Source organism: Thalassophryne amazonica, chromosome 21 (genome assembly GCF_902500255.1).
Source record: "Thalassophryne amazonica chromosome 21, fThaAma1.1, whole genome shotgun sequence".
NCBI lineage: Eukaryota > Metazoa > Chordata > Actinopteri > Batrachoidiformes > Batrachoididae > Thalassophryne > Thalassophryne amazonica.
Genome location: NC_047123.1, coordinates 1076496 through 1104253, shown reverse-complemented (window position 1 = coordinate 1104253; position 27758 = coordinate 1076496). Strand labels below are relative to the sequence as shown.

The following is a 27758-nucleotide window of genomic DNA, read 5'->3' as shown; positions in this document are numbered from 1 at the left end:
AATTAAGAATTAATAAAAAAAAAAATTAAACTGAAAATTTGTGTGTCTGTGTCTGTCTGTGTGTGTGTGTGTGCGCGCGCTTTAATGCACACATCGGTCAGCGTTTCTTCTTCTGGATGTTGAAATGGTGCGTTTGTGTGCCGCGGTGGAAGTGTTACTGCTGACGGTTGGATTTTCCGTCTGATTGGAGCACAGAGACGCTGCAGTGGTTCAGTCGAATGTCGTCTCTGAGCCACTCGACCTGATGACGGTGCACAAACGCTGTTCCGTTGGTTTTGAAACGGTGTCATGAGTCACCGAGGTTTGAACCACAAGAAGCAGACGTAATGTAAAATGCCAGACTTTCTGTTTGGCAGTGAAATGAGGCTTCAGTCGCTGGTCAGCCTGGGCCAGTCTGCAGCCGGAGGAGGCGTTGGAGGCGTCGGACCGTCCGTCCTCATTAAGGTTTTCTATCGCCGTGCACACGGAGCGGTCCCTGTTTAATCAGTTCTTCTCGCGTCCCTGTTTGATGCTTGGCTCAAACATTAACACCGTTCTGATGATCTCTGCACTGTGTCCTGCAGAGAATCGCCGTCTCGGGTGTGATTAGCGCCGTCTTTTCATAAATATTAAACCAGAACACCTGTGGTGCCGTAACGTGCATCTACACGTGGTTCTGAGGTTGTCCCGGACTGGCTTCACACATCTGATTTGTTTCTTGGTTCAGACCACATTGTGTTTGCAGTGACTGGTCTGACTCGGGCTGTGGGCCTAAACCAGATCCCCTCGTTGAAAACTTAGTCCAGTTGTGTCCATCTGTGTCGGGATGTGTGCTTTCATTTTAGGAGGCGTCCGTCCCTAAACATGTTGTTTCTTTGCAATAACTAAAGAACGCCTCGTTTGATTGGAGGAGAGAAGAGGAAGGCTCCTTTTGCTCCACACACCACAAGCATCAGTGTTTTACAGCTGAAATAACCTCCAGACGGGTCGCACGCTGCGCTCTTCCGTCACTGTTTTTACTGACCGTCTGTGTTTCTGAGCATCCGGTGACCATGAAATCACATGAATGTGATTTCATGATTGTGATTTGGCCCTATATAAATAAAATTGATTTGATTTGATTTGAATCTATTTTTGCCTTTGATGATGTCATAGTAAAAAGCAGGACCCAGATCATCAGAGTCAGGTTCTGGAAGCATGAACTGGTGCCACATACTGCATCCAGCACGCTACACAACCCACCTCCTGATGGCCGCCCTCTCTCAGCCTCAGTCACGTGACACAGAGGCATGTCCGTGCCATTTTCCAGTTATTGGCCCACGTTCAGGGAAACACTCTCACAATGTAAATGATACTCATGATTTGAGCCTCACTAAGTAACCGTTCCTTGAACACAAAGTCATTCCAACAGGACCCAAGGATCTGCCAAAGAGACCTGGTACCAAAGACATCCGATCAGACAACTGAAAAGTTATCTTTTATGATGATAAACTGATAAAAAAAATGTATCTTTATTACAGATAACTGATAACTATTAGTATTGATTTGGAGGCGGCCACATCAGATTACACTGTCGGCTTCTGATAAACCAGTTTCACTTTAAGCACCGCAGGGGCTGCTGGGTAAATTCAAGGGCACAAACACAAAGAATTGATTGGCAGAATAAGAGATACATAGTAAATATAAATTCTTACCTGTTAGTTTCAGTGGGATTCGTCTGAATAAATAATCCACATAAAGCGTCCTTTTTTTAAAAATCCAAAACAGTGTCTAAACGTGAAGAAAAGTCCCTCTGTACACAGCTGCGCCGTGAAAGCTCCTCTCCCACACCGAGTCTTGGTGATTAAATTACAGTCACAAAGAAATAAAATAAAATAATGTTAAAATTAGTCTGTTTTGTTTTTGTGTCAAGTGGATGAGTCACTGTAACGTCCAAAGTGAACCTGAACTACCCACAATGCTCCCTGTGTTACCCGGCCAATCACATTTTGTGCTTGATGATGTCATCAGCAAGCGACAGGCAGCCGGTCTGCTACAAACGGACTAAAATGTTTGATTTTAGGGTTTACAAATGTTTTTGACCATTAAATTTTACCAGCAAAAAATGTTATTGGAACTAAATTTATCGGAAGATAATTGGTCCGATGATGGTTTTAAAACTTATCTGAAAGCTAATCCGATAGCAAAACATTAGCTTCGATAATTATCTGCTATTGGATTAGCTGCTCACCACTGCTATGATCATGAACACACACAATGAGCAGTGCTATGATTTCTTCTGATGTTTGAGGTGATGTTCTGGCGGATCCGCGGTTCAAACCCTCGTCTGGCTTTAAAATCACTCAGGGCCCTTGGGCAAGTCCTTAATCCTGAAGTTGGTCCCGGTGTGTAGTGAGCACCTTGAATGGCAGCACCCTGACACCGCTGGGTGAATATGAGGCGTTACTGTGAAGTCATTTGAGCTTCTGATATAAATGGAAAAGTGTTTTATAAATGCAGTCTGTTTTACTTCTTGAACTTAATGTCGGACTGGCATTAAGTTCAAGAACTGGGATGGAATCCTGTTGAACGTGACCACTGCAAGTAGTTTAGCTGCAAAGGAGAGCAGTTGGGATGATATGATCTCACAAACACAAGAAAACATGGTTTGCGACATCAGCAGAATAACATTTCCACCTGCCTCCCGGAGCTCAGCCCTGATACCACAGATCCCTGAACTTCTGACTTCTCACTGATGTTTGGTGGTTCACAGCTGACTGGCAGATCAGCCACCAGAGTGCTGCCACCAGAGATGTCCAAAATCCTAGCAGGAGGATCAATCTTGTGCAAGTCCTCAAAGTGGCCGGCTCAGTGGAACAGTAGACCAGAGGCATCTGTCAGGACCGAGCTTACCAAAAATACAGTCTAACAGCTGATAGGGTCTCGTTGCAGAAGAACTCCTGGATGATATCCATATTTGAATTTGTTGTGGTTCCAGTAAGAACCTGCAAACAGACTTCATCGTCTCTGTGTGTGCTGACATGTGCCATCTTTGGCACCGTGTTCTAATTTGATCGTTCCAAGTAAACGGTCACGTGGCGGGAGTCCTTGCTCCTGACTGCACAGAGTCCACCTTTGGCGGCTCAGCAGATCACATCACTGTCTAAAATAACCTTGTTTGAGAGCAAGTGTTCCAGCTCCTCAGCCGCCTTCTTTGGATTTGGACCTGAGTCTGAGCCAGCTCCAGTCATTGGACCAGGTTGTGGATTTCAGGCTGATTCTAGGTCTCTTCTGGAATGTAAATCCATGTGTTAGTGGCCACGGACCTGCTCTCCGTACGTGTTTGCCATCTGACGGCCGAGACAGCGGATCGTGAAACACGTTGGAGTTCAGTGACTCACAGGATTAGTGGAGTGGAGCAAATAAGTGGAGGAGCAAATAAATAAGTTCAGTAAAGCTCGACAAATGGTCCGATCAAGGTCCATGCATCATTTCCTGTCATGTGACAGCTTCTTCCTGAGTCTAGGTTCCACCCTTTTAGAAAGTTTCATGAAACTCCTCTCATATGTATTAGAATAATCCAGACAACAAAGTGACTCAGCAGCCAGCAAGCAGCTGTTTGTCACAGTGCAGCGTTCAGTGTCTTGCTCAAGGACACCCTGGCAACAGTGGTAGGGATTTGAACCCAGCAACCCCTCAGACAGTAAACAACGACCTGCAGCCATCTGGTCAAATAGATTTTAATGTCTAGAAGCTCAGATTAACAAGTATGTTTGTCTGATTTCTAGTCAAAATATGTCATTACATGTCACATAAGATAGAATCAGTGAAATAAAATCTTAATGTAAGACAGAATCACTTAAATAAAATCTTAATGTAAGACAGAATCACTTAAATAAAATCTCAATATAAGACAGAATCACTTAAATAAAATCTTAATATAAGACAAAATCACTTAAATAATATCTTAATATAAGACAAAATCACTTAAATAAAATCTCAATATAAGACAGAATCACTTAAATAATATCTTAATATAAGACAAAATCACTTAAATAATATCTTAATATAAGACAAAATCACTTAAATAAAATCTCAATATAAGACAGAATCACTTAAATAATATCTTAATATAAGACAAAATCACTTAAATAATATCTTAATATAAGACAAAATCACTTAAATAAAATCTCAATATAAGACAGAATCACTTAAATAATATCTTAATATAAGACAAAATCACTTAAATAATATCTTAATATAAGACAAAATCACTTAAATAAAATCTCAATATAAGACAGAATCACTTAAATAATATCTTAATATAAGACAGAATCACTTAAATAATATCTTAATATAAGACAAAATCACTTAAATAATATCTTAATATAAGACAGAATCACTTAAATAATATCTTAATATAAGACAAAATCACTTAAATAATATCTTAATATAAGACAAAATCACTTAAATAATATCTTAATATAAGACAAAATCACTTAAATAAAATCTCAATATAAGACAGAATCACTTAAATAATATCTTAATATAAGACAAAATCACTTAAATAAAATCTCAATATAAGACAGAATCACTTAAATAATATCTTAATATAAGACAAAATCACTTAAATGAACTCTCAATAAAAGACAGAATCACTTAAATAAAATCTCAATATAAGACAGAATCACTTAAATAATATCTTAATATAAGACAAAATCACTTAAATAAAATCTCAATATAAGACAGAATCACTTAAATAATATCTTAATATAAGACAAAATCACTTAAATGAACTCTCAATAAAAGACAAAATCACTTAAATAATATCTTAATATAAGACAAAATCACTTAAATAAAATCTCAATATAAGACAGAATCACTTAAATAATATCTTAATATAAGACAAATCACTTAAATAATATCTTAATATAAGACAAAATCACTTAAATAATATCTTAATATAAGACAGAATCACTTAAATAATATCTTAATATAAGACAAAATCACTTAAATAATATCTTAATATAAGACAAATCACTTAAATAAATCTTAATATAAGACAGAATCACTTAAATAATATCTTAATATAAGACAAATCACTTAAATAAAATCTTTATAAGACAAATCACTTAAATAAATCTCAATATAAGACAGAATCAATTAAAATCTTAATATAAGACAAATCACTTAAAAAATCTCAATATAAGACAGAATCACTTAAAATCTTAATATAAGACAAAATCACTTAAAAAATCTCAATATAAGACAATCACTTAAGTAATATCTTAATATAAGACAAAATCACTTAAATAAAACTCAATATGACAGAATCACTTAAAAATCTTAATATAAGACAAAATCACTTAAATAAAATCTCAATATAAGACAGAATCACTTAAATAAAATCTCAATATAAGACAGAATCACTTAAATATCTTAATGTAAGACAATATCACTTAAATAAAATCTTAATATAAGACAAAATCACTTAAATAAAATCTCAATATAAGACAGAATCACTTAAATAATATCTTAATATAAGACAAAATCACTTAAATAAAATCTCAATATAAGACAAAATCACTTAAATAATATCTTAATATAAGACAAAATCACTTAAATAATATCTTAATATAAGACAGAATCACTTAAAATCTTAATATAAGACAAAATCACTTAAATAAAATCTCAATATAAGACAGAATCACTTAAATAAAATCTCAATATAAGACAATCACTTAAATAATATCTTAATATAAGACAAAATCACTTAAATAATATCTTAATATAAGACAAAATCACTTAAATAAAATCTCAATATAAGACAGAATCACTTAAATAATATCTTAATATAAGACAAAATCACTTAAATGAAATCTCAATAAAAGACAGAATCACTTAAATAAAATCTCAATATAAGACAAAATCACTTAAATACAATCTCAATATAAGACAGAATCACTTAAATAATATCTTAATATAAGACAAAATCACTTAAATAAAATCTTAATATAAGACAAAATCACTTAAATAAAATCTCAATATAAGACAGAATCAGTTAAAATCTTAATATAAGACAAAATCACTTAAATAAAATCTTAATATAAGACAAAATCACTTAAATAAAATCTCAGTATAAGACAGAATCACTTAAAATCTTAATATAAGACAAAATCACTTAAATAAAATCTCAATATAAGACAATCACTTAAGTAATATCTTAATATAAGACAAAATCACTTAAATAAAATCTCAATATAAGACAGAATCACTTAAAATCTTAATATAAGACAAAATCACTTAAATAAAATCTCAATATAAGACAATCACTTAAATATCTTAATGTAAGACAATATCACTTAAATAAAATCTTAATATAAGACAAAATCACTTAAATAAAATCTCTATAAGACAGAATCACTTAAATAAAATCTCAATATAAGACAGAATCACTTAACTAATATCTTAATATAAGACAAAATCACTTAAATAAAATCTCAATATAAGACAGAATCACTTAAATAAAATCTCAATATAAGACAGAATCACTTAAATATCTTAATATAAGACAAAATCACTTAAATAATATCTTAATATAAGACAAAATCACTTAAATAAAATCTCAATATAAGACAGAATCACTTAAATAATATCTTAATATAAGACAAAATCACTTAAATGAAATCTCAATAAAAGACAGAATCACTTAAATAAAATCTCAATATAAGACAAAATCACTTAAATAAAATCTCAATATAAGACAGAATCACTTAAATATCTTAATGTAAGACAATATCACTTAAATAAAATCTCAATATAAGACAATCACTTAAGTAATATCTTAATATAAGACAAAATCACTTAAATAAAATCTCAATATAAGACAGAATCACTTAAAATCTTAATATAAGACAAAATCACTTAAATAAAATCTCAATATAAGACAGAATCACTTAAATATCTTAATGTAAGACAATATCACTTAAATAAAATCTTAATATAAGACAAAATCACTTAAATAAAATCTCTATAAGACAGAATCACTTAAATAAAATCTCAATATAAGACAGAATCACTTAAATAATATCTTAATATAAGACAAAATCACTTAAATAAAATCTCAATATAAGACAGAATCACTTAAATAAAATCTTAATATAAGACAAAATAACTTAAATAAAATCTTAATATAAGACAAAATCACTTAAATAAAATCTCAGTATAAGACAGAATCACTTAAATATCAGATATGACTTCAAAGAAGATGCTTCCAAAACTTTCACTGAACACATTTTTTTAATGTGTTCTCTAAAAAGTTTGACATGAATGATTGTGTCTCATATTAAGTGTAGAATGGATACTGTTTTCGTTTTTTTGTTTGTGTGTTTGTTTGTTGTTGTTTTTTGTCCTCTAACCTCTGACAAAGTGCAGAAAGTGATGATGAGAACACGCGGGAACACGCAACTCCACGGTTCCAGCAGGAAACCAGAAAACGAGGGTGGCTGCACTGTACGGTCACATGATGTGGGCTCTGTCCCAATGACCGTCCGGTCGTCGGGACGTGCAAGGCCACCTGCTCGATGAGCTTAATTATGATAACGTGACATTTGGGCATGCGTCGGCCTTCAGATCAGCGGCTCGCTCCAGGAGGGGCAGCGGTAAACTCTGCAGGAATCACTTGTTTGACCTGCACAGGTTGAACTGGCTGAGGAGTTACATTTTACACAACGTCCCAACTTCATTGGAATTGGGGTTGTAGTTGCTGATAGTTTCACTGCTGTTCCGTGTTATTGATCCTTCCGTGTGCATTTAAAGTAAACAGACACTCTGTGTTCTTGAGTTTGTTTTTTTTTCTGGGCGCTGAAGCAGAAGTTCTGGTTTGGAGAGTTCCTGAGGTCAAGGGTTCAGGTGACCCTGCAACCTCAGGTCCTAATGTTTGAACCTCAGGTCCTAAGGTACGAACCTCAGGTCCTATGTTTGAACCCCAGGTCCTACGTTTGACCCTCAAGTCCTAAGGTTTGAACCTTAGGTCCTACGTTTGACCCTCAAGTCCTAAGGTTTGAACCTTAGGTCCGAAGTTTGAACCTCAGGTCCTAAGGTACGAACCTCAGGTACTAAGGTACGAACCTCAGGTCCTAAGTTTGAACCTCAGGTCCTAAGGTACGAACCTCAGGTCCTAAGGTACGAACCTCAGGTCCTAAGGTTTGAACCTCAGGTACTAAGGTACGAACCTCAGGTCCTACGTTTTGAACCTCAGGTCCTAAGGTACGAACCTCAGGTACTAAGGTTTGAACCTCTGATCCTAAGGTTTGAACCTCTGGTCCTAAGGTACGAACCTCAGGTACTAAGGTACGAACCTCAGGTACTAAGGTACGAACCTCAGGTCCTAAGGTTTGAACCTCAGGTCCTAAGACAAAATCACTTAAATAAAATCTCAGTATAAGACAGAATCACTTAAATAATATCTTAATATAAGACAAAATCACTTAAATAAAATCTCAGTATAAGACAGAATCACTTAAATATCTTAATGTAAGACAATATCACTTAAAATCTCAATATAAGACAGAATCACTTAAAATCTTAATATAAGACAGAATCACTTAAATAATATCTTAATGTAAGAAAAAAATCACTTAAATAAAATCTCAATATAAGACAAAATCACTTAAATAAAATCTCAATATAAGACAAAATCACTTAAATAAAATCTCAATATAAGACAGAATCACTTAAATATCTTAATGTAAGACAATATCACTTAAATAAAATCTCAATATAAGACAGAATCACTTAAAATCTCAATATAAGACAGAATCACTTAAATAATATCTTAATATAAGAAAAAATCACTTAAATAATATCTTAATATAAGACAAAATCACTTAAATAAAATCTCAGTATAAGACAGAATCACTTAAATAATATCTTTATATAAGACAAAATCACTTAAATAAAATCTCAATATAAGACAGAATCACTTAAATAATATCTTAATATAAGACAAAATCACTTAAATAAAATCTCAGTATAAGACAGAATCACTTAAAGAAAATCTCAGTATAAGACAGAATCACTTAAATATCTTAATGTAAGACAATATCACTTAAAATCTCAATATAAGACAGAATCACTTAAAATCTTAATATAAGACAGAATCACTTAAATAATATCTTAATATAAGAAAAAATCACTTAAATAAAATCTCAATATAACACAAAATCACTTAAATAAAATCTCAATATAAGACAGAATCACTTAAATATCTTAATGTAAGACAATATCACTTAAATAAAATCTCAATATAAGACAGAATCACTAAAATCTCAATATAAGACAGAATCACTTAAATAATATCTTAATATAAGACAAAATCACTTAAATAAAATCTCAGTATAAGACAGAATCACTTAAATAATATCTTAATATAAGACAAATCACTAAATAAAATCTCAGTATAAGACAGAATCACTTAAATATCTTAATGTAAGACAATATCACTTAAAATCTCAATATAAGACAGAATCACTTAAAATCTTAATATAAGACAGAATCACTTAAATAATATCTTAATATAACACAAAATCACTTAAATAAAATCTCAATATAAGACAGAATCACTTAAATATCTTAATGTAAGACAATATCACTTAAATAAAATCTCAATATAAGACAGAATCACTTAAAATCTTAATATAAGACAGAATCACTTAAATAATATCTTAATATAAGAAAAAATCACTTAAATAAAATCTCAATATAAGACAGAATCACTTAAATAATATCTTAATATAAGAAAAAAATCACTTAAATAAAATCTCAATATAAGACAGAATCACTAAAATCTCAATATAAGACAGAATCACTTAAATAATATCTTAATATAAGAAAAAATCACTTAAATAAAATCTCAGTATAAGACACAATCACTTAAATAATATCTTAATATAAGACAAAATCACTTAAATAAAATCTCAGTATAAGACAGAATCACTTAAATATCTTTATATAAGACAAAATCACTTAAATAAAATCTCAATATAAGACAGAATCACTTAAATAATATCTTAATATAAGACAAAATCACTTAAATAAAATCTCAGTATAAGACAGAATCACTTAAATAATATCTTAATATAAGACAAAATCACTTAAATAAAAATCTCAATATAAGACAGAATCACTTAAATATCTTAAGTAAGACAATATCACTTAAATAAAATCTCAATATAAGACAGAATCACTTAAAATCTTAATATAAGACAGAATCACTTAAATAATATCTTAATATAAGAAAAAAATCACTTAAATAAAATCTCAATATAAGACAAAATCACTTAAATAAAATCTCAATATAAGACAGAATCACTTAAATAATATCTTAATATAAGAAAAAATCACTTAAATAAAATCTCAGTATAAGACAGAATCACTTAAATAATATCTTAATATAAGACAAAATCACTTAAATAAAATCTCAGTATAAGACAGAATCACTTAAATAATATCTTAATATAAGACAAAATCACTTAAATAAAATCTCAATATAAGACAGAATCACTTAAAATCTTAATATAAGACAGAATCACTTAAATAAAATCTCAATATAAGACAGAATCACTTAAAATCTTAATATAAGACAGAATCACTTAAATAAAATCTCAGTATAAGACAGAATCACTTAAATAATATCTTAATATAAGACAAAATCACTTAAATAAAATCTCAGTATAAGACAGAATCACTTAAATAATATCTTAATATAAGACAAAATCACTTAAATAAAATCTCAATATAAGACAGAATCACTTAAAATCTTAATATAAGACAGAATCACTTAAATAAAATCTCAATATAAGACAGAATCACTTAAAATCTTAATATAAGACAAAATCACTTAAATAAAATCTCAATATAAGACAGAATCACTTAAAATCTTAATATAAGACAGAATCACTTAAATAAATCTCAATATAAGACAGAATCACTTAAAATCTTAATATAAGGACAAAATCACTTAAATAAAATCTCAATATAAGACAGAATCACCTTAAATAATATCTTAATATAAGACAAAATCACTTAAATAAAATCTCAATATAAGACAGAATCACTTAATAATATCTTAATATAAGACAAAATCACTTAAATAAAATCTCAATATAAGACAGAATCACTTAAATAATATCTTAATATAAGACAAAATCACTTAAATAAAATCTCAATATAAGACAGAATCACTTAAAATCTTAATATAGACAGAATCACTTAAATAAACTCTCAATATAAGACAGAATCACTTAAAATCTTAATATAAGACAGAATCACTTAAATAAAATCTCAGTATAAGACAGAATCACTTACATAATCTCTTACTATTAGACAAAATCACTTAAATAAATCTCAGTATAAGACAGAATCACTTAAATAATATTAATATAAGCAAAATCACTTAATAAAAATCTCAATATAAGACAGAATCACTTAAAATCTTAATATAAGACAGAATCACTAAATAAAATCAATATAAGACAGAATCACTTAAAATCTTAATATAAGACAAAATCACTTAAATAAAATCTCAATATAAGACAGAATCACTTAAAATCTTAATATAAGACAGAATCACTTAAATAAAATCTCATATAAGACAGAATCACTTAATTAATATAAGACAAATCACTTAAAAAAATCTCAATATAAGACAGAATCACTTAAATAATATCTTAATATAAGACAAAATCACTTAAATAAAATCTCAGTATAAGACAGAATCACTTAAATAATATCTTAATATAAGACAAAATCACTTAAATAAAATCTCAATATAGACAATCACTTAAATAATATCTTAATATAAGACAAAATCACTTAAATCAAATCTCAATATAAGACAGACTCACTTAAAATCTTAATATAAGACAAAATCACTTAAATAAAATCTCAATATAAGACAGAATCACTTAAATAATATCTTACTATAAGACAACATCACTTAAATAAAATCTCAATATAAGGACAGAATCACTTAACTAATATCTAATATAAGACAAAATCACTTAAAAAATCTCAGTATAAGACAGAATCACTTAAATAATATCTTAATATAAGACAAAATCACTTAAATAAATCTCAATATAAGACAATTCACTTAAATAATATCTAATATAAGACAAATCACTAAATAAAATCTCAATATAAGACAATCACTTAAATATATCTTAATATAAGACAAAATCACTTAAATAAAATCTCAATATAGACAGAATCACTTAATCTTAATATAAGACAGAATCACTAAATAAAATCTCAATATAAGCCAGAATCACCTTAAAATCTCAATATAAGACAGAATCACTTAAAATCTTAATATAAGACAGAATCACTGAAGTGTAATTTCAGTTAGTTGTAAAGACTTTGTTTTCGATAATGCATTTAAAAATCTTGTTTCATGTCAGATATGACTCAAAGAAGATGCTTCCAAAACTTTCACTGAACACATTTTTTTAATGTGTGTTCTCTAAAAAGTTTGACCATGAATGATTGTGTCTCATATTAAGTGTAGAAGGATACTGTTTTCGTTTTTTTGTTTGTGTGTTGTGTTTTTGTTGTTTTTTGTCCTCTAACCTCTGACAAAGTGCAGAAAGTGATGATGAGAACACCGCGGGAACACGCAACTCCACGGTTCCAGCAGGAAACCAGAACACGAGGGTGGCTGCACTGTACGGTCACATGATTGTGGGCTCTGTCCCAATGACCGTCCGGTCGTCGGGACGTGCAAGGCCACCTGCTCGATGAGCTTAATTATGATAACGTGACATTTGGGCATGCGTCGGCCTTCAGATCAGCGGCTCGCTCCAGGAGGGGCAGCGGTAAACTCTGCAGGAATCACTTGTTTGACCTGCACAGGTTGAACTGGCTGAGGAGTTACATTTTACACAACGTCCCAACTTCATTGGAATTGGGGTTGTAGTTGCTGATAGTTTCACTGCTGTTCCGTGTTATTGATCCTTCCGTGTGCATTTAAAGTAAACAGACACTCTGTGTTCTTGAGTTTGTTTTTTTTTCTGGGCGCTGAAGCAGAAGTTCTGGTTTGGAGAGTTCCTGAGGTCAAGGGTTCAGGTGACCCTGCAACCTCAGGTCCTAATGTTTGAACCTCAGGTCCTAAGGTACGAACCTCAGGTCCTATGTTTGAACCCCAGGTCCTACGTTTGACCCTCAAGTCCTAAGGTTTGAACCTCAGGTCCTAAGTTTGACCCTCAAGTCCTAAGGTTTGAACCTCAGGTCCTAAGGTACGAACCTCGGGTCCTAAGTTTGACCCTCAAGTCCTAAGGTTTGAACCTCAGGTCCTACGTTTGACCCTCAAGTCCTAAGGTTTGAACCTCAGGTCCTAAGTTTGACCCTCAAGTCCTAAGGTTTGAACCTCAGGTCCTACGTTTGACCCTCAAGTCCTAAGGTTTGAACCTCAGGTCCTAAGTTTGACCCTCAAGTCCTAAGGTTTGAACCTCAGGTCCTAAGGTACGAACCTCAGGTCCTAAGGTACGAACCTCAGGTCCTAAGGTACGAACCTCAGGTCCTACGTTTTGAACCTCAGGTCCTAAGGTACGAACCTCAGGTCCTAAGGTACGAACCTCAGGTCCTAAGGTACGAACCTCAGGTCCTAAGGTACGAACCTCAGGTCCTAAGGTACGAACCTCAGGTCCTACGTTTTGAACCTCAGGTCCTAAGCTACGAACCTCAGGTCCTAAGGTACGAACCTCAGGTCCTAAGTTTTGAACCGCAGGTCCTAAGGTTTGAACCTCAGGTACTAAGGTACGAACCTCAGGTCCTAAGGTTTGAACCTCAGGTCCTAAGGTTTGAACCTCAGGTCCTAAGGTTTGAACCTCAGGTCCTAAGGTACGAACCTCAGGTCCTAAGGTTTGAACCTCAGGTCTTATGTTTGAACCTCAGCTCCTAATGTTCAAACCTCAGGTTTGTCCTCGGGAAGTTTTTAGGATTGATGAAGGTTTTAAAGTGCAGAGTGTCGGGTTTGTCAGGTCTGGATGGTTCCAGGAGCGGCCGAGCACTTGCACAGCAGAGTTCTGGAATCTGGTTGCAGTCTGCTGCAGAACATGCGATGACCAGACAGCACGTCTCCAGGATGTAGAGGACTTTGGTGGTTTGATATCAGGGTTGTGATCAGAGGATCCCTGGTTCGATTCTTCAAGGAAATTCACTAGTGCCCTTGAGCAAGGTTCTCTATCCCCAAGTTGATCTGGGTGTATAGTTGAACACTACTGTGTGTGTGTGTGTGTGTGTGTGTGTGTGTGTGTGTGTGTGTGTGTGTGTGTGTGTGTGTGTGTGTGTGTGTGTGTGTGTGTGTGTGTGTGTGTGTGTGTGTACCTTCACTCCAAAGAGTTTTGAGTGTCTGATGGAAGCGAGTGAACGCAGTTGGTTTCCTGTTCAGACGTGAAGCAATGAGAGGGTCGGGTGACCGAGTGATCTTCTGATCCATGAAGGAGCACGTCAGTTCCTTGCAGTTGTTTTTTATTCACAAATGTTCTTCAGCAACTTCCTGTATTGATCCATTTTTATTTTATCATTGATAAATATTTCAACATTTATTCCTCCAAGTGCAGCTGCTCTTAAAGGGTTAAAAAACTCATTATGCCCCAAATTTCTATTTTAATTGTTGTTACAGATTTTAAGAACTGAGCCAACACAAAAAAAATGTGAATAAATCACCAGGTTTAGAAAAGTCGGCGCCATAAATTCAGAAGATAAAGAAACTAGATGTCAGACATAAGAAGCTTTGTTAATGTGCAGAAACATCAAGCAGGGAGCAGACGAAGCTTCACAAAGCTCAGCAAGACTTCACAAAGCAGGAAAAGCTTCATAAAGCCTTACAAAGTGGAAAAAAGCTTCATGAAACTTCAGAGCGTAAGGTGTCTGGCGTGGGTTGAGCCGCTGTGTTGTGTTTCCAGGGCGTGAGCGGGATGTCCGTGGATGAGAAGTCTGAAGCCCCCATGTACGTGTATGAGTCGACGGTTCACTGCACCAACATCCTCCTGTGCCTGGACGACCAGCGGAAGCAGGACATCCTGTGCGATGTGACTGTCCTGGTGGAGGGCAAGGAGTTCCGCGGGCACCGGGCCGTGCTGGCCGCCTGCAGCGAGTACTTCCTCCAGGCGCTGGTGGGCCAGACGGAGAATGGTTTGGTGGTCAGTCTTCCTGAAGAGGTACACCTGTGCAGACACACGAAATACCCAAAAATACAGCCTGAGCCACCAGATCCAGGTTGTGGATCTGTTGACACTTTTCTCATTTTTGAATCAATACATGTGAAATATGTTGAAACATTAAAAACAAAAAAGTTCCATTTATTATTAACAACACAAAGGTCATTTGTCTTTGTGACACAATCCAAAAAATAGGGAGCACCTAAAGAAGTCACTCGAGATTCTGGTCCACTACAGTGTCCTGTAGGGGGCGCTGTAAAGAAAGTGTGTGTCTCTGCCACCCTTCTGTCTTTCTCTCTCCTTCACTGCTAACATCAATACTGCCTCCTACAGGTCAGCTAGTGCAGCTCAGGCTGTGATGTCGTAAAGACATCATTTTTTTCAACAGTGATATTCCTTAATCTTTCAGGAATGTCATGATTGTCAGCAGGACGAGACTTAGGGACCATCAGAGAGACGAGACTTTGGAGCCGTCAGCAGGTTGAGACATAGGGACCGTCAGAGACACGAGACTTTGGGGCCGTCAGTAGGTTGAGACATAGGGACTGTCAGAGAGACGAGACTTAGGGACTGTCAGAGAGACGAGACTTTGGGGCCGTCAGTAGGTTGAGACATAGGGACTGTCAGAGAGACGAGACTTTGGGGCCGTCAGTAGGTTGAGACATAGGGACTGTCAGAGAGACGAGACTTAGGGACTGTCAGAGAGACGAGACTTTGGGGCCGTCAGTAGGTTGAGACATAGGGACCGTCAGAGAGACGAGACTTTGGGGCCGTCAGTAGGTTGAGACATAGGGACTGTCAGAGAGACGAGACTTAGGGACTGTCAGAGAGACGAGACTTTGGGGCCGTCAGTAGGTTGAGACATAGGGACTGTCAGAGAGACGAGACTTTGGGGCCGTCAGTGGGTTGAGACATAGGGACCGTCAGAGAGACGAGACTTAGGGACTGTCAGAGAGATGAGATTTAGGGACCGTCAGAGAGACGAGACTTAGGGACCATCAGAGAGATGAGACTTTGGGGCCGTCAGCAGGTTGAGACATAGGGACCGTCAGAGAGACGAGACTTAGGGGCCGTCAGCAGGTTGAGACATAGGGACTGTCAGAGAGAGGAGACTTTGGGGCCGTCAGCAGGTTGAGACATAGGGACCGTCAGAGAGATGAGACTTAGGGACTGTCAGTGGGACAAGATTTAGGGACCGTCAGAGAGACGAGACTTTGGGGCCGTCAGAGAGATGAGACTTTGGGGCCGTCAGTGGGTTGAGACATAGGGACCGTCAGAGAGACGAGACTTAGGGACTGTCAGAGAGACGAGACTTAGGGACTGTCAGTGGGACGAGACATAGGGACCGTCAGAGAGACGAGACTTAGGGACTGTCAGAGAGACGAGACTTTGGGGCCGTCAGCAGGTTGAGACATAGGGACTGTCAGAGAGACGAGACTTAGGGACTGTCAGAGAGACGAGATTTAGGGACTGTCAGAGAGACGAGACTTTGGAGCTGTCAGCAGGTTGAGACATAGGGACCGTCAGAGAGATGAGTCTTTGGGGCCGTCAGCAGGTTGAGACATAGGGACCGTCAGAGAGACGAGATTTAGGGACCGTCAGAGAGACGAGACTTTGGGGCCGTCAGCAGGTTGAGACATAGGGACCGTCAGAGAGACGAGACTTAGGGACTGTCAGAGAGACGAGACTTAGGGACCGTCAGAGAGACGAGACTTTGGGGCCGTCAGTGGGTTGAGACATAGGGACCGTCAGAGAGACGAGACTTAGGGACTGTCAGAGAGACGAGACTTTGGGGCCGTCAGTGGGTTGAGACATAGGGACTGTCAGAGAGAGGAGACTTAGGGACTGTCAGAGAGACGAGACATAGGGACCGTCAGAGAGACGAGACTTTGGGGCCGTCAGTGGGTTGAGACATAGGGACTGTCAGAGAGAGGAGACTTAGGGACTGTCAGTGGGACGAGACATAGGGACCGTCAGAGAGACGAGACATAGGGACCGTCAGAGAGACGAGACTTAGGGACTGTCAGAGAGACGAGATTTAGGGACTGTCAGAGAGACGAGACTTTGGGGCCGTCAGTGGGTTGAGACATAGGGACTGTCAGAGAGAGGAGACTTAGGGACTGTCAGTGGGACGAGACATAGGGACCGTCAGAGAGACGAGACTTAGGGACTGTCAGAGAGACGAGATTTAGGGACTGTCAGAGAGACGAGACTTTGGGGCCATCAGCAGGTTGAGACATAGGGACTGTCAGAGAGACGAGACTTAGGGACTGTCAGAGAGACGAGACTTTGGAGCTGTCAGCAGGTTGAGACATAGGGACCGTCAGAGAGACGAGATTTAGGGACCGTCAGAGAGACGAGACTTTGGGGCCGTCAGCAGGTTGAGACATAGGGACCGTCAGAGAGACGAGACTTAGGGACTGTCAGAGAGACGAGACTTAGGGACCGTCAGAGAGACGAGACTTTGGGGCCGTCAGTGGGTTGAGACATAGGGACCGTCAGAGAGAGGAGACTTAGGGACCGTCAGAGAGACGAGACTTAGGGACTGTCAGCGGGACGAGACTGAAGGACCATCAGCCACACAGGAGCATTAGCAGCCTGCTGCCACACTGCTCAGGATAAGAACAGTTGGTTTCACTTGTCTTATTTTTTTAGTCCATTCAATGGACAGTCTGTCTCATGGACACATACAAATGGACACATTCACACCTACAGTCAGTCCACCTAACCTGCATGTCTTTGGATGTGGGAGGAAACCTGAGCACCCGGGGGGGACCCACACAAACACGTGGAGAACACGCAAACTCCACACAGAAAGGCCACAGGTGGGAATCAAACCCATGACCTTTTTGCTGTGAGGCAACATTGCTAACCACTAAGCCACTGTGCTGCCCTTCTCAGTTTCAGTCAGCTTTAAATAATTATTTTGTATTTTTATTTAGTTTTTTTGGACGATGCACTGACTCACCTTCATGACTCGTAGGTCTGAATTCTGAAAACCACAATTTAAGGAGATTTTTGTTTTTGGAGGCGAAAACCAAAAACAGAAGGTGGCTCCTTTTGCATCATCACCTATTAACAAAGGAAGGAAACATAACAAATGTGTGTGTGTGTGTGTGTGTGTGTGTGTGTGTGTGTGTGTGTGTGTGTGTGTGTGTGTGTGTGTGTGTGTGTGTGTGTGTGTGTGTGTGTGTGTGTGTGTGTTATTGTCAGTCTGTCCATGACTCCTCCTAAACTACTTGGTGGGTTTCGGTGAAATTTCACAGTGTCACTTCGACAAGTGAAGATAAACCTCAAGTAAATAAATGAGGTCTGATGTCTTTTTTTGGGGTGGGGGGTGTCACTGGACTGCTTAAATACATCATATTTGTCCATTAGATTTTAGATTTATGACCAGCACAGAATGCGTGTGACTCCCCTGTCACACCCTGATGATTTAGCCAGCAGATGCCGAGTGTATTAAAAACACTGGTGTACGTCTTGTAACTTATGGGTAAGTTTTGTATAAGTTTAGAACACGTTGAAGCTCACTGATATACAATGGAATACGGCTAGTACGTCAAATTTTGAGCATGCACAATATTTTTGACAGTCCTGCAGCTGCAGTCCTCATGTGAAAACAGTTCAGACTGTTTCAGATATTAAAACCATTCACACACAGAGTAAATTTCACTTTATCACTATCACACCACTTGCACAGTGTCTTAACAAAAATCTGCTGCTGCTACGAATACTGAATGGTTTGCACTACTGCACTCTCCACTTTTACTATTACCTCAGACACTGCACTGTAAATACTAAATTCTTGGCCTTATTGTCGAAATGTCTTGTCCTGTCACCACTGAGGGAAGGTGAGAAACGAAATTTCGATTCCTTGTATGTCTAGTACATGTGAAGAATTGACAATAAAGCTGACTTTGACTTTGATATGTTTGTTTCATTCGGATTCATCATCACAGCCTGACAAAAACTGACCCACATAAAGCCTCCTGATTTTGGAAAATGACATGTGAAAATACTTTAGTTCCTCCTTGTGGCTGAAGAAACGTCTCATTCATTCACGTCAGTGTTTATCACAGACATCAGTTGACTCAGCATTCTGCACACCATGAAAATAAATCCCACGATCCACCAAGGCAAAAATAAAATAAAATTTAAAAAATGTTCAATGACTCGGTTTGACCACCGTGTGGATGGGTGCAGGTTTACTTTTTGGCAGCACGGTGGTTAGTGGTTAGCACTGTTGCCTCACAGCGAGAAGGTCATGGGTTCCATTCCCACCTGTGGCCTTTCTGTATGGAGTTTGCGTGTTCTCCCTGTGTTTGTGTGGCTTTTTCCCACATCCAAAGATGTGCGGATTAGATGAACTGGAGACTTTAAATTGTCCGTAGGTGTGAATGTGTTTGTTTGTCTGTATGTGACCCTGTGACAGACTGGCCTCCTGTCCAGGGTGAACCCGCCTCGCACTCTGTCCCCCCGACCCTTAATTGGAGTAAGCAGTTGAAGATGAATGTGTGTGAAGTTTGCTTTTGTAATTCTCCGTTTCCATTGTGAAAAAATTGAGCTGCTTCATTTTAATATTTTTCTCATCATACAAAAAAACAGGTTCTGTTGTTTGTTTGATCTTTTCTGTTGACTCTTCTTACTTTTCCAGCAAATTTGATCAAATTTGCCCCCCCACCCTGATGAAGTCACAGTCCTTCTCTGTAGCCACGCCTCTTTTCTACCTGTTTCTCACCTTTCTCCTCAAAGTTCCTCACTTTGTATTTTTTTTTCTTTCGTGTTGACTTTTTGCTTTGAGTCATTTTCTTTCTTTGGTCGTTTTGTGGCGACAGGGCGTGTCGCTCGTTATTGAGCTGTGATTAATTATCACCTGTCAGTGAGTGTCGTGGCAGCTGGCGACACCTCACGGTGAGATTGACGCCGCTGGCTGTTCCTCCTGCTCACCTCGCACGCTGACAGTGTCTCAGTGACGTCTGTTTTTGTGGATTCAGTGAAAAGTACACTGGCTTGTTTGTGATGAAACGCCTTGTTGTTGTTGTGTCGTGGCGGTCAGCTGCTGAGATCTGCGGCTGTAGAGGAGATGAGCTTCTGCTTCCCGCTCAGTGACACATCTCTGCATCCAGAGTCTGCAGAGGACCTCTGGGCGCCCTCGCCCGTCCCCTGGCAGGGGGAGGGTTGGGTTCAAGCGTCTGCCTCCAGTCGTGGAGAACGTCCCGTGTGAGCGACTCGACGCTGCCTCCTATGTGCAGCAGCCGTCACAGTAGCTGCCAGCAGGGAGGGGGGAGGTTTGAGCACATAAAAACAAAGACCCCCTCCCCCATCACTCCTCTGACTCATGGCCCCGCTGTCCCGAGAGCAGCCTGCTGACATCACCTCTCGTGAACGTGACTGTGGGCTTGCACAGGCAGCTGGATTCTTCACATCGTGGAAACAGAACAATCCTGTTCCAGTGTCATTGTTTTCCTCGCTGGCCGCAGCAGGAGGAGCGCGAGTGTTCTCAAAGGTTCAAGGTTCAAAGGTTCAAAAGGTTTATTGTCATATGTACAGTAAGAAACGTATTTCCCTGTGCAATGAAATTCTCTTCTTTGCTGCTCTCACCGGGTGTCTATAATAATAGTCAAAATAGGCATTAAAAAAAAAGCATTAAAAGCATTAAGCATTAAAAAGTAAAGTAACAATAAAGGTGCAGTTCCAGTATGAAGTGAAATGAAATAATGTGCAAATAGCAAGATTCAAGTATTAACAGTTAACAGTAAAGTAACAGTAAGGTGCAGTAACAGTGTGAAGTGACCCCAGGGGGTCTGCTCAGTCCTTAGCAGCATTCAGCAGTCTGATGGCAGTGGGGTAGAAAGAGTTTTTGAAGCGGGTGGTTTTGCATTTCACACTCCTGAACCTCCGTCCTGAAGGCAGCAGTGTGAACAGTCCGTATTGGGGATGTGTAGGGTCTTTTATGATGACGGCAGCTCTATTGTGGACTCTCCGATGGTAGATGCTCTGCAGAGATGGTAGTGGTGTCCTCGTGATCTTTGATGCGGTCTTCACTACTTTCTGCAGGCGTTTGCGGTCATTCACCGTTGAGCTGCCATACCACGCAGTAATCGAGGTGGTGAGAATGGACTCAATGATGCAGTTGTAGAAGTTGCTGAGAATCTTGGGTGACATGCCAAATTTCCACAGCCTCCTCAGGATGTACAGCCGCTGCTGAGCCTTCTTTACCACCTGTGTGGTGTTAAGTGTCCAAGTGAGGTCACTACTGATGTGGACCCCCAGATATTTAAAGCTGCTCACTCTCTCCACCTCGCGGCCTTGGATAGACAGTGGCTGATGAGGTTCCCTCTCCCTCCTCATGTCCACTATCAATCACTATCTTCTAACTATCACTATCTTCTCAGAGAACAAAGAGCGATTCATACGAGTCCGCGTGCCGCACACACAGGTTCAGAGGATTCACAGGGAGTCCTCCGCCGTCAGAGCTCAGGTACCAGGTACTGATGAAGCTGTAAGTCTAGTTAACCAGTCTTCCACCTGGATTGGCACAAAGCTACACAATGTGACACAAAGTCATGAAAAGTGCCACAAAGCAAACACAGTACAAAATAGTTCAAAGGGCAGCACGACTGATATTTGTAGTTTGTACCTGTTGCACTTGTGGATTTCAGGTCCGACTCGCTTCTACTTGTAATTTAAGTGCACTTACACCAGGGCTGGGCAGTGAGGGTCGAGACCCTGCAGGTTTTCTCACCTGAACATAAACACCTGGTCATTAATCAAATCACCTGCTGAGGTGACTGGTAGTAAGGAAAACCTGCAGGGTCTCAGCGCTTCATGGCACATGATTGCCCAACCTGACTTACGCTCATCTGTGCACCGCCAGTGTGAGGGGTTAAAAACGGGGTGTGGTCAGGCACAGTGCTGCTGCGCTGGTTTGGTCTGTGACCTGTTGTGAGTGTTGGCGCCCTCTACAGCCAGGGCTGCACGACAGCGGTCAGTGCGTTTGCACACTCAGAGGTCAACAAACCTCTGCTTCTGATACAGCACGCGTTACATTCCTCACACACACACACACACACACAACAGAGAAGGTGAATGCAAATTATGTTTTGCCAGAAAAATGTAAACACACCTTCAGGTGGTTTTTATCTCCAGCAGACTGATTTCATCTGTCTGCAGCAGTTTTTCCAGAATACTTTGATACAAAGACAGGAGGAACCAGGATTTGATCCCATGACCATGTGCTGGGTTGGTCAGCTTCCTCTACTTCCCCTAATCCCTTTGCTTCCTGTACTTGGAATGGCACAGAATGACGTCAGCTCATTAGAACTGCAGTGGAAGTGGACGCTTCCTCCTGAAGAAACCTGTCAGAAGCTGCAGGTCGTTCAGGAGCAGCCCTGGAGCGCAACATGCGGCACGAACGTGTAGATTATTGGAGCAACTATCAAGCATCATGGTGCAGGAACCAGGAACCGTGTTGTGGTCAATTCCTGATTAATCCAGGTTAGGGTTAGGGTTTTTCTATTTGGATCCTTGCTGAACCGACTCATCTTTCTCAAAATTGCGGTTATTTTGCTCTTTTCTGTTTACTTTCACAGATGCCGCTTGGTGATGTTGTTGCTTTACTGTGTGTCCATCAGCCAATCAGATTTGAACCCGACTCAGCAGCATTTCAGGGTCTGTCAGAAGAACAAAAGCTAAGGTTCCACAAACAGTGTTCAGGGTGGTTCCTGCAGTGGACACTGTGTCACTGAGCGTCATCATGTAACACGGATGCGCTCCATGGGTTCTGTCATGTCGCCGTGTGTGGGACTCCGGTCCACTTGATGCACTTCTTGCCTTGTTCCATGCTCAGTGATCAGCAGAGCAGGACGCCACCAGGAGGTGGAAAACGACCGGTGCAGCCGCTTGTGCTGCTGTTAGATGTTTCTTTCTGGGAACAAGGATCCCGGGTGGCGACTCAGCAGAGTTCTCAGTGGTCCTCAGACCTCAAACCACCTCCTGTTTGTCAGTTTTTTTTCCTTTGTTGTGATCCAGGCAGCGTATGTGTGCAGGAAGCAGCAGCCCATTCGCGTCCACGGACACAGTTATTATCTTCAGATGTGGAACAGACACAAACCTGGACTGAAACAAATGTACTGCAGTAAAAACGGTCAAAGCCCGGTCTCTCTAAGAGACAGTTTGTGGACGTTTACGGAGCTGCTGAGTGACATCCATCTGCCACGTCACACAGCTGATCAGCGCTGATCCTGCAGAATGCCGGCTAATCTGACGGGCCTCGCTCACACAGCCTATTAGACAGATGGTGCAGACCGCAGCCCGGAGAGAGAGCACCGCCTTCCTTTAAGGAGGGGGAGGAGCCAAGACCAAGATCAGGGAAATGGGAAGTGGCAGAGAGGAGACTGATACACCCCCAATCCAGCAGGGGGTTATTGTTTCTCTGCCAATACAAGGACTCATCCCTTAAACTGTGGAGGGCCGGGTCTGAACTCACAACCTGCAACGTGAGCTCCTTCACCTTCCTTAAACCTCTAAACCTGCAAATGGATTCATTACCAGAAAGAAACCCACTGAATCTGAAACACTGAGCACAGAGTCAACGAGCCCGAACCCCAGACTGAACCCATGACATACGTGTGGAGGTGAGGTCACGTCCTCCTTCTGTCTGGACACGAGCTGAAGATGCACTAAGAGAGCGGATTAGCCGTGCGTACACTCGCTGTTTTAATCCGCTGACAGGAGGGGGTTACTTACACACAGCGCGCAACACCTCAGACTTCCTGCTGCTGCCGCTGACCGCCACGCTTTCCGTCTCTGACCTCAAGTCTCTGTTTTCACTGCAGAACTCTGACATCATGAAGCCCAGAGAAAAGTCATCAGGTCCAGACTCGAGTCCCGCTCTCGTGTTTCGTCTTTTTAACAAAGTTTTTGCTGTACCCATGAAGCTGCAGCTGGTAAAGCTCAAACTTCATGTGTAAATGTCAGTGCTTTGCAATGATGCCTCACATACACACACACACACACACACTAATGTTAGCATGCTGCCATGCAAGATGCCAAAGTGCATGCTGGGAGCAACTTGGTTTCCAAGGCCCTTTGTGATGTAAAGTCTCACCAGTCAGACTGAGGCTGGGACACAAAATATCATCCACATTTTGTTATGTTACAGTCTGATTCCACAATGGATGAAATTAATTTTTTCCTCAAAATTCTACACACAATACCCCATTATGACAATGTGGAAGGGGGGGGGGGGGGTTAGATTTTTGAAAATTTATGAAAAATAAAAACTTTATGTGAATACTTATGGACATGTGATTTCTTAGTTTTTATTTTTCATAAATTTGTGGGAAAAAACTTTCTTGTTGTCATTATGGGGTGTTGTGTGTAGAATTTTGAGTAAAAAAAATGAGTTTCATCCCATTTGGAATAAGGCTGTAACGTAAGAAAATGTGGAAGGAAAGAAGCTCTGTGAATACTTCCTGGATGCACCTTAAGTCCTTCAGAGTTGTTGTGGACATCTTGGTCATGTTATTTCATTGTTGTGTGTTGCAGGAATTCATCCAGCAACAATAAAAGCATATTTCATGTATTTGAGTTGAGTTTAGCAGTAAAACCAAATAGCCAAACAATTAACTGACAGATATTTTGTTGACATTCATTAATTGTGAAACATTAAAGGTGACACTTCTGCACATTTCTCTAGGTTCTTTTTGTAGTTTGCACAAGAAGCTGTAGGCGAGCAGAGAGGAAATACGTATTAACGTCTCGTCCAGAACTGGGGTTGGAAATTTCAATTCCCCAATCAAACAGGAAAAACATTAAGGTGCCCTTGAACAAGGTGCTTCAACCTTGAGTCCTTCTTTCTTTACATTCCAGCTAAAATATCTTTGTGAACATTGTCATCTTTCGCATTGTCGTGTGTTTCGTGCGGGCCGTCACTGTGCAGGACTTTGGTGGTTGCGGCTGATCTTGTCCCTGCACCTTTCCCGTCCACAGACGGCTGGAGGACCATCTTCTTCTCTCAGGTTCATGTCAGGTTACTCAGCACATCTCATGTAAAAGTCTTTTGTTTGTCATTCAGTTGTCGTGCACTTCCACATGCTCATTAGCATGCATGACATGCAGCAACTCAACGGCACGCATTTGCATAAATTAGCCGTCTCGCCGCTGATATAAGAGAAAGCTCACGGAGCCGGAGGCTGCAGCTCTGACACGTGGGTCTGGAGTGGGGTCTCTGGTCTGGACTGAGTGCAGGGTCGCATTTCTCTCCTGATATCAGTGATGGAAGCTGCGAGCCTGTGTGTCCTCGTCCTTTAACAGCTTCCTCTCCTGAGGCTGTCTCTTTTGGCTCTCTTGCAGGACTTGGCCTCAGTCTGTGTGCTTCGTGAGGCTGCGGCGCTGCTGGTGGCAGCAGCTGAAATCAGATTCCTCTGTGCTCAGCACTTTTCCTGCAGCTGGAAGGGAGTGTGTGGAGTAGACCTCCAGTGATGTCTCATCATCACATGCGACAGTCCAGACTGCAACAGCATGACTGTTTGGTGAATTGTGAGTGCTGGACAAAAGGAGGACTTCAATGAATATCAAAAAGTCTACCGCCAGTCTCACAGTGTCCAAATTAAACAAACTTCAAAACCTTTTGCTTCTCTGAACACTGTCTGACGCTGCAGTGACTCAGAGATGCAAGTCAAGTTTGGGAGCATACAGCTTCACCGCATCCACAACACCACAGAACTGCCTTTGGTCCTGGATGGCAGCCACCTAGACAGACAGCTGGTCCATCCCCTCCTCTCTAAAATAATATTATAATTCGCGTTGTGTGAAATCTGGGCAAAAGTTTTCTAGAAATATACACACAGTCTCTCCAATCACAGCCAGTGAAGCTTGTAACTCCTTCGCATTTGTCGTTGGTGTCTTGGTGGCTTCCCTCACTCATCTCCTTCATACATGCTAACTCAATTTTCATCTTACAGTCCCATAGAGTGTCTTTGAAATGTTCTTGTGTCCGTCTTTGGGCTTGTCTAAAGTTATATTTGAACTCTGGGAGTGCACGGATGTGCTGGCAGGTCTCTGCACATTAGAATTAGATGGTGTTGTAGTTGTTAAAGAGCGTAATCCTAAAATATATATCATGGAACATTTGTTTTTTTTTAATTAAATTTAAGTCTTTATGTATTTGTTTCATTTCTCCTTCTTCTTTCTGTTGCTCCCATTAGGGGGCGCCACAGCAGATCAATTGTTTCCTTCTCACCCTGTCCTTTGTATCTTCCTCTGTCTCACCAACCACCTGCATGTCCTCCCTCAGCACATCCATAAACCTCCTCTTTGGTCTCCCTCTTCTCCTCCTGCCTGGTGGCTCCATCCTCAGCATCCTTCTCCCTATATACCCTGGGTCCCTCCTCTGCACATGTCCAAACCATCTCAATCTTACCTCTCTGACTTTGTCTCCAAACCGTCCCACCTGAGCTGTCCCTCTGATATGTTCATTCCTAATCTTGTCCATCGTCGTCACTCCCAAAGAGAATCTCAGCATCTTCAGCTCTGCCTCCTGTCTTTTTGTTAGTGTAACCGTCTCTAAGCCGTCCAATATACAGTGAGGAAAATAAGTATTTGAACACCCTGCGGTTTTGCAAGTTCTCCCACTTAGAAATCATGGAGGGGTCTGAAATTGTCATCTTAGGTGCATGTCCACTGTGAGAGGCATAATCTAAAAAAAAATCCGGACATTACAATGTATGATTTTTTTAATAATTTATTTGTATACTCAACAAAAATATAAACGCAACACTTTTGGTTTTGCTCCCATTTTGTATGAGATGAACTCAAAGATCTAAAACTTTTTCCACATACACAATATCACCATTTCCCTCAAATATTGTTCACAAACCAGTCTAAATCTGTGATAGTGAGCACTTCTCCTTTGCTGAGATAATCCATCCCACCTCACAGGTGTGCCATATCAAGATGCTGATTAGACACCATGATTAGTGCACAGGTGTGCCTTAGACTGCCCACAATAAAAGGCCACTCTGAAAGGTGCAGTTTTGTTTTATTGGGGGGGATACCAGTCAGTATCTGGTGTGACCACCATTTGCCTCATGCAGTGCAACACATCTCCTTCGCATCATCCGTGAAGAAAACACCTCTCCAACGTGCCAAATGCCAGCGAATGTGAGCATTTGCCCACTCAAGTCGGTTACGATGACAAACTGGAGTCAGGTCGAGACCCCGATGAGGACGACGAGCATGCAGATGAGCTTCCCTGAGATGGTTTCTGACAGTTTGTGCAGAAATTCTTTGGTTTTGCAAACCGATTGTTTCAGCAGCTGTCCGAGTGGCTGGTCTCAGACGATCTTGGAGGTAAACATGCTGGATGTGGAGGTCCTGGGCTGGTGTGGTTACACGTGGTCTGCGGTTGTGAGGCTGGTTGGATGTACTGCCAAATTCTCTGAAACAACTTTGGAGACGGCTTATGGTAGAGACATGAACATTCAATACACGAGCAACAGCGCTGGTTGACATTCCTGCTGTCAGCATGCCAATTGCACGCTCCCTCAAATCTTGCGACATCTGTGGCATTGTGCT

General features: G+C 39.6%; 1 protein-coding gene across 2 annotated transcripts in view; it reads left to right on the top strand.

Annotated features, from left to right (window-relative positions):
• The window catches only part of bach2b (BTB and CNC homology 1, basic leucine zipper transcription factor 2b), a 134358-nt gene that overhangs the window by 66159 nt on the left and 40441 nt on the right, over positions 1-27758 (top strand). For both annotated transcript variants that reach the window (XR_004558393.1, XM_034161840.1), the window contains exon 2: positions 14925-15179. Coding sequence is in view for 1 of the 2 variants with exons in the window: in XM_034161840.1 (XP_034017731.1) it covers positions 14937-15179 (243 nt within the window). In the remaining variant the exon portion in view is untranslated. The remainder of the gene's footprint in view (positions 1-14924; positions 15180-27758) is intronic.